Source organism: Heterodontus francisci, chromosome 35 (genome assembly GCF_036365525.1).
Source record: "Heterodontus francisci isolate sHetFra1 chromosome 35, sHetFra1.hap1, whole genome shotgun sequence".
In the NCBI taxonomy this organism is placed as follows: domain Eukaryota; kingdom Metazoa; phylum Chordata; class Chondrichthyes; order Heterodontiformes; family Heterodontidae; genus Heterodontus; species Heterodontus francisci.
In genome coordinates, this window is record NC_090405.1 from 52167051 (window position 1) to 52175287 (window position 8237).

The 8237-nt window shown below is 49.4% G+C and overlaps 2 protein-coding genes across 4 annotated transcripts in view; one reads left to right on the forward strand and one right to left on the reverse strand.

The window, feature by feature from the left end:
- Nucleotides 1–1540, reverse strand: part of LOC137350697 (tubulin polyglutamylase TTLL13-like) — a 52502-nt gene extending 50962 nt beyond the window's left edge. For all 3 annotated transcript variants that reach the window (XM_068015584.1, XM_068015586.1, XM_068015583.1), the window contains exon 1: nt 1167–1540. In XM_068015584.1, coding sequence (XP_067871685.1) covers nt 1167–1267 — 101 coding nt within the window. In that variant the 5' untranslated portion in view covers nt 1268–1540. The remainder of the gene's footprint in view (nt 1–1166) is intronic.
- Nucleotides 1541–2743: 1203 nt separating this feature from the next.
- On the forward strand, nt 2744–5676 carry gdpgp1 (GDP-D-glucose phosphorylase 1). The gene has a single exon (XM_068015588.1). The coding sequence runs from the start codon at nt 2760–2762 to the stop codon at nt 3894–3896; it is 1137 nt and encodes a 378-aa protein (XP_067871689.1). The 5' UTR covers nt 2744–2759; the 3' UTR covers nt 3897–5676.
- Nucleotides 5677–8237: the final 2561 nt, after the last annotated feature.

The window sequence follows — 8237 nt, forward strand, 5'->3', positions numbered from 1 at the left end:
GGCCTAACCAATGAGTTATACAGTTCCAGCATAACCTCCCTGCTCTTACATTCTATACCTTGGCTAATAAAGGAAAGGATTCCATATGCCTTCTTAACCACCTTATCGACCTGCCCTGCTGCCTTCAGGGATCTGTGGACATTCACTCCAAGGTCCCTCACTTCCTCTACACTTCTCAGTATTCTCCCATTAATCGTGTATTGCTTTGCCTTGTTTGCCCTCCCCAACTGCATCACCTCACACTTCTCCAGGTTGAATTCCATTTGCCACTTTTCTGCCCATCTGACCAGACCATCAATATCTTCCTGCAACCTATTAGTAACCTTATTAGTAACTATCTTATATTTATGGCACCAGCGTTCGGACTCCCTCAAAAATGGAAACAGCTCTCCACCCTACCAAACTTCTTCCAAACTTTAAAGATCTGCTCTTTTCTAGAGAAAAGAGCCCCAGCCTGTTCAGCCTTTCACGATAGCTTACAACCTCCTGGTTCTGCTATCATTCCAGTAAATCTTTTTTGCACCTTCTCCAGCGCCTCTATATCCTTTTCATAATATGGAGACCAGAACTGTTCACAATGCAGTCTAACTAAAGTGCTATGCAAGTTTAACATAACTTTATTGCCTTTCAATTCTATCCTTATTAAAGTGCAGTTTTTTTTAATGATTTGTGCATCTGTAACCCCGGATCCCTTTGCAACTCTACCCCATTTAGACTCCTATTTTTCCAAGGCCTCCACATTCCTCCAACAACATGCACCACCTCACACTGATCGATATTGAAACCCCACAACAACAGCAGTTTGCATTCGTGCAGCGCCTGCTGGGCGGCAGTGCATCCCAAGGAGCTCCACAGCGGCCATTCTCAGGCAGAATGGAACAGTGCATTTGCCGAGTCGAACCTGCCTGCAGAAGTGAAGCCTTTAAGCCGGTGAACTCAGTGTTGAACCTGGATCAGAGCTTGCTCACTTGGCAGAGCGACCGGTCGCTAAGGCCGCGGCCCGTTGCTATGGGCCTGAAGCGGCCGGCGAGGAGCAGGGAAGGCCGCGGCCGGCTCTCAGCCCCGGTCCCCGGTCTCTCCACAACGCAAACGGCCGCCCGCCGCGGCGCTTTACTGATTTATTTAATGGATTAATTTTTCGCTTCTCCCGCCCCTCATTCACTCACCTGGCGCCCGCCCGGCCAGGCCGCGCACAGGGCTCTGGCGGCATCGTAGCCATGGCAACTGGACGCTTTATCTGATTGGTCCAATGGCCCCACTTTCCCATTGCTGGACCGCGCTGCCTGATGCTGATTGGTCGCACTGTGACACCCAGCGGCTTTTATTGGCTGCTAAAGACCATGTCGATGTCCATTAGTTGAAGTGAAACCAACAGCGCTCCGATTGGCTGACGCAACTGCGAGTTGATAGGCTGATAAAATCTTTATTTCTTATTGGCTCACTTGCTGTTGGATCAATGATTGGCGGCCCGGGGGTGAGGGGGGGGCTCTCCACTGGCAAATTCAGAATTATTTCCAGGAATGGGTGTAAGTGAAGCAAAATGCCTTTAATTTCCAGCAGGTCGGGCAGCATCTGTAGAGAAAGAAACAGAGTTAACGTTTCAGCTCCAACAACACTCAAGAAACTCGACACCATCCAGGGCGAAGCAGCCCGCTTGATTGGCACCCCATCTACAAACATTCACTCCCTCCACCACCGACGCACAGTGGTAGCAGTGTGTACCATCTACAAGATGCACTGCAGCAATGCACCAAGGCTCCTTAGACAGCACCTTCCAAACCCGCGACCTCTACCACCTCGAAGGACAAGGGCAGCAAATACATGGGAACACCACCACCTGCAAGTTCCCCTCCAAGTCACACACCATCCTGACTTGGAGCTATATCGCCGTTCCTTCACTGTCGCTGGGTCAAAATCCTGGAACTCCCTTCCTAACAGCATTGTGGGTATACCTACCCCACATGGACTGCAGTGGTTCAAGAAGTCCGCTCACCACCACCTTCTCAAGGGCAATTAGGGATGGGCAATAAATGCTGGCTTGGCCAGTGACACCCACATCCTGTGAAATAAATGACAAAAAGGTCCTTTCATCAGAACTGAGCATTTGCAGCATTTTTAAAAATTTCACATTTCCAGCATGCAGCTTTATAAAAGGGGCGCGAGAGCAAAAGCCAAGGAAGTTACGATGAACCTGTCTTCCATACTTCAGGAAGGATGTGAACGCATTAGAGAGGGTAGACTAGAGAATCTGGGTCTGTTCTGGGAGAAGGTTGAGAGGAGATTTGCTAGAGGTGTTTAAAATCATGAAGGGTCTGGACAAGAGTAGACAGAGAGAATCTGTTCCCGTCTGCGGAAGGATCGAGGACCAGAGGACATTGATTTAAAGTGATTGGCAAAAGAAGAAACAGCGACATGAGGAAAATCTTTTTTTACGCAGCGAGTGGTTAGGATCTGGAATGCACTGCCCGAGAGCGTGGTAGAGGTAGGTTTAATCCAGGCTTTCAAAAGGGAATTGGATAATCATCTACACAGAACAAATTTGCAGGGCAACAGGGAAAAGGCAGGGCTATGCGACTAGGTGAGTTGCTCTTGCTGAGAGCTAGCACAAACGGGAGGGGCCGAATGGCCTCCTCCTGCGCTGTAACCATTGATTCTATGCTTGATCCAGTGGGGTTTTTGTGTCAGGCGTTTGGCGGGACAGCCTCTGGAAACCATGGGAACGGACTGGGGCTTTGGGCGGCTGCTGACGTCAGGACAAGATGGCGGCGCCCATGGAGGCGGGAGGTCCGGCCCGGCCTTGGGCCGAGGCCCCGGTGTTCGCCTACACGGAGCGGGATCTGATCCGCAGCGGGGTCCGGTGGGGCGGCCCGGGTCCGGCTTCCCGCTTCGACGCGGCGCTGCGCTCGGCCTGGGAGGAGCGGATGTCCGGCGGCTGCTTCCGCTACCGCCTGCAGGGCCCCGAGCTCCCCAGCCGCCTCCTGCCGGGGCCCCGCCGCTTCGTGGCCCAGCTCAACACCAAGCGGGCGACGGAGCGGCGGCGGCCGCAGGAGATCCTCAGCCTCCAGCAGCCCTTCGACCCCGAGCGCTTCAACTTCACCCGCATCCCGCCCCGCGAGGTCCTCTTCAGCCTCCGCCGGGGAGGCGCCGCCGGTGCCGGCCGCCGGGAGCAGCCCGAGCCCTTGCTCATCATCAACGTCAGCCCGCTGGAGTGGGGCCACGTCCTGCTGCTGCCCGAGCCGGCCCGGGGCCTCCCGCAGCTCCTGACCCGGGACTCGGTGCTGCGGGCCCTGGAGCTGCTCTTCCTGAGCTCCGAGCCCGGGTTCCGGGTCGGATTCAACAGCCTCGGGGCCTCGGCCTCGGTCAACCACCTCCACCTGCACGGCTACTACCTGGGCCACCGGTTGGAGCTGGAGTCGGCCCCGACCGAGCCTCTGGCCCCGGGCTCGCCTCGGAACGGAGCGGCCGGGCCCCGGCCCCGGGTTCACCTCCTGTCCGGGCACCCGACCCGCGGCCTGGTCTTCTACACGGACGGCACCGACCTGCCGCAGGCCGCCGCCGCCGTGCACGCCCTCACCCGCCTCCTGGTGCGCCGCTCGCTGGCTCACAACCTGTTCCTGACCCGGGGCTGCCCGCTGGGGAGCCGGGCCGCTGAGCCGGGCTCCCGGGACGGGGTCCGCATCGTCCTCTGGCCCCGGAGAAGCTGCTTCGGGGTGAAGGAGGAGACGGCCTTTAACGTGGCTCTGTGCGAGCTGGCCGGGCACTTTCCCATCAAAAACCCCCAGGATTACAGCAGCCTGACCGAGGAGAAGGCGCTGGAAATAATCTGCAAACACTTACTGTCTGAGGAGGAATTCTCCCAACTTCGATCAGAAATCATTGAGTTTCTGCAGGATTGAGACCAGTTACCATCAAAAACCCTTCAAAAAACCCACTTACACCTCATGCAACAAGGCATAACCTTTTCAGAGGTTTTTACAGCCAGACTAACAGCTTAAAAAAATGGAAATTCAGGTCAATTCTGAAAAATCCTTCGGGAAAAAAGTCTCTGAAAGCTGCTTTAAATATCACTGGAAGACTCTGACAACCATCAGCTAATAACAAACAGCTTTAAAGTGCAGCAATTGTTATGTGGCTTCCACTTTGGCACTGGTCTTTTAGATTTAGAGATACAGCACTGAAACAGGCCCTTCAGCCTGTGCCGACCATCAACCACCCATTTATACTAATCCCATACTCCTACCACGTCCTCACCTGTCCCTATATTTCCCTACCACCTACCTATACTAGGGGCAATTTATAATGGCCAATTAACCTATCAACCTGCAAGTCTTTTGGCTTGTGGGAGGAAACCGGAGCACCCGGAGGAAACCCACGCAGACACAGGGAGAACTTGCAAACTCCACACAGGCAGTACCCAGAATTGAACCCGGGTCCCCGGAGCTGTGAGGCTGCGGTGCTAACCACTGCGCCACTGTGCCGCCCACAGATCTTGTGCAGATGCTGTTCTCGCCAGCTCTGGATGTGCGGGCAGCACCCGCAGGTCACCTTTAAACACACCGGCTTCTGGAAAACCGAAATAGAAACTGGAAACATTTCAGCATCCTTGCAGAGAGAAGCAAACCGTGAAACCTCAGCTCTGTTTACGTAAGAATTAGGAGCAGGAGCAGACTAATTCCAAAGGTGCACAACCCTCTGAGGTGAAGGAATTTCTCCTCATCTCAGTCACAAACAGCCGAGTCCTTATCCTGAGGCTGTGCCCCCCGTGTTCTAGATTCTCCAGCAGCGGAAATAACCACTTAATGTCCACCCTGTGAAAACCCTTCAGAATCTTTTGTGTTTCAATGAGATTAGCTCTCATTTTCTAAACTCCAGAGAGTATACGGTCCACAAACACTGTCAGATCTGAGCATTTCCAGCATTTTCTGTTATTTCAGATATTCCAGCATCCGCAGTGTTTTTCTCCTGAACCCTTAATTCTGTTCCTCACTCCACAGATCTGCAAACCCCACTTTTGAGACCAAAGCAGCAAAGCACAGTGTGCACACGGTCTATGTTTACCTTTAGTTTAAGTGTTTTGAATTTAAGCTCAAGAATTAAGCTTGGCGTTTATTTAAATGATTTAGAGACATCTGGGTACTTCAGTGGCTAGACGTTGTACTAAGGCACAGAAATTATAAAGGTGCCAAGTCCCACTCTTTGAGCTGATTCAGCTGCGGTGGTGAGGGGGGCTGCAGTTGGCATCTTGAGATTGGCAAATGAGTTTTTGATTTACCGTTGAGAAACGTTTGGATATTGTCAGGATTTGGAGAATGATGCTTAATATCGATTGATAAACACTAAATGAATGGAAGAATGGGAAACGGAGCAGATAACGGAGTCGGAATAAATTGCTCCAATAACATATACAGCCAACACCTGTAGGGACATTTCCAGAAGATCTCAATCTATGACTTGGTTGAAGTCGCTATCAGCGGAAAATACTTTGGAACATCACTGAGTCTGAGCGGGATTTTATGTAAAAACTGAAGAATGGGATCGTTATAAACTGTTTTATGTTTTCTGAATCGATGAATCACTCTTCCTATCTTTTACAGAACTTGGAAGGAAGTCTTATGTTCAACTTTGTTTTATAAATGTGACTGAACCATTTTGAAATTCATTAAATCATTGATTTCTGCTCTGTTTGTTACATTATGTTTGTGAAAAAGTGTACAAACCGGAAAGTTGGACGATTAGAAGAAATTTTCCCACACACTGGTGTTCAAATATGGAATCCATTCCACCGGTGGATATTGAAAGAAAGACTTGCATTTATATAGAGCCTTTCTACCACCTCAGGACATCTCGAAGCGCTTTACAGCCAATGAAGTACTTTCGATGCTTGGGCACTGTTGTAAAGCTGCAGCCAATTTGCGCACAGCAAGCTCCCACAAACAACAATGTGACAATGACCAGATCATCTGTTTTTGTGATGTTATTTGAGGGATAAACATTGGCCAGGACACCGGGGAGAACTCCCCTGCTCTTCTAATAGTAGTTGTGGAGTGCCTCGGTTTAACATCTCATCTGAAAGACCAATGAATCAACCACAACATTTCAGAGGAAACTGGATAAACACTTGAAAAATATTAAAGGGGAAAATTGCAGGGAATAGGCTGAACTGGGTGCCTCCAATTACACTTTTATGTATGACCACCTAAAATTTCTATGAAGTCTGTACTCTTAGAATTTGTTATTAAATGGCTAGAATTTATAAAACAGTGGATGATATTTACTCAGGCCTAATAACACAAAAAACTTAACAACATGACCAGAGTGCAGAATCAAGGATTATGGTTGGCAATGGTTGAATGCAGCTACTGGTATGGTATGGGCTTTTACCACCTGCTGCTCATTAATTTTTCGGTGACACTTTTCCGAAACATTATGTGCCACCATATTTAGGTGGCTGAGCTGATGCAATTTCCCATTAATTCTGCTGTGCCAACTGGATGTAGTTACAGGCTCTGGCTACTAGGTGGCTCTCTGAGCTCCACCCAGCCTTGTTACTATTTTGTTTCTTCTCGTAAACTTACCTATTTTAACTCTTTATTTTACTTTCGATTATTAAACATAATTATTTAAACATAATTGCTCTGGAGAGTATACAGAGGAGATTTACAAGGATGTTGCCAGGGCTCGATAATTGCAGCTATGAGGAAAGACTGGATCGGCTAGGGTTGTTTTCATTAGAACAGAGGAGGCTGAGGGGTGACTTAATTGAGGTGTACAAAATCGTGAGAGGCCGAGATAGAGTAGACAAGAAGGACCTGTCTCCCCTAGCGGAGAGGTCAATTACCAGGGGGCACAGATTTAAGAAGGATTAGAGGGGACATGAGGAGAAACATTTTCACCCAGAGGGTGGTGGGTGTCTGGAATTCACTGCCAGGAATGGTGGTGGAGGCAGAAACCCTCAACTCATTTAAAAGGTACCTGGACATGCATCTGAAGTGCTGTAACCTGCAAGGCTATGGACTAGGTGCTGGTAAATGGGATTAGATTGAGCGGCTATTTTTTACGGCCGGCGCAGACACGACGGGCTGAATGGCCTCCTGTGCTGTAATTTTTCTATAGTTCTAAACTGTTCCCTGTTCCACACCTGCCTCTCTCTGCCTTTCCCATGACTGGGCCACAGCCTTCCAACTTTTCATTCGAACTAAAAGCAAAATACTAAGGATGCTGGAAATTGAAGTAAAAGCAGAAAATGCTGGGTTCGCTCAGCAGGTCATCAGCAACTGTGGAGGGAGGACGAAGCTCAGTTAAAGATTCGGGTCCAAGGGCTTTTGTCGGTCCTGGTGAAAGGTCGTTGACCTGAAATGTTAACCCTACCTTCCTCTCACCACAGACACTGTCTGACTTGCTGAGCATTTCCTTCCTCGCTTCATGATCGATCTTCACCCTTGGGTGGTTTTTTTCAGGCTTTCCCTGGTCTGTTCCAATGGCTTCTTGACCTCTCCTGCTGCAGTGACCTTTCCCTTCACCTGCTGCAGTGACCTTTCCCTTCACCTGCTGGCTCTCCTGTGCTGTTTCTCACCTGTAAAACTGCACTTCGGGTTCAAATATGGCAAAGGGTGGAAAAAAAAACACAAACTGCACCCATGATGCGGAGAAACTTTTTCCTGTCCCTCCCAACACAAACTAGATGCAGAAACGTTAAAAAACTTACAGCACAGAAAGAGGCCATTTGGCCCATCGTGTCTGTGTAGCGGAAGAAAAGCTTTCCAGCCTAATCCCACTTTCCAACTCTTGGTCCCTAACCTTGTAGGTTACAGCACTTCAAAATGCATATCCAAGTACGTATTTTATATGTGACCAGCATTTCTACCTCACCCTCTTGGTGAAAAAAATTATCCTCAACTCCCCTCTAATCTTTTTGCCAATTACTTTAAATCCGTGCCCCTGGTTATTGGTCTGTCTGCTAAGGGAAACGGGTCCTTCCTATCCACTCTATCCAGGCCCCTCATAATTAAATGTAATCAATTAAATCTCCCCTTGGCCTCCTCTGTTCCAAGGAAGACAATCCTATCCTTTCCAATCTTTCCTCATAGCTAAAATTCTCAATTTCTGTCAACATCTTTGTAAATCTCCTCTACACCCTCTCTGGTGCTATCACATCCTTGCTGATGCTGACACTTATTGCCCATGCTACAATGATAGAGAGTTCCAGTGTTTTAAGCCCTGATTCAGGATGCTGTTCA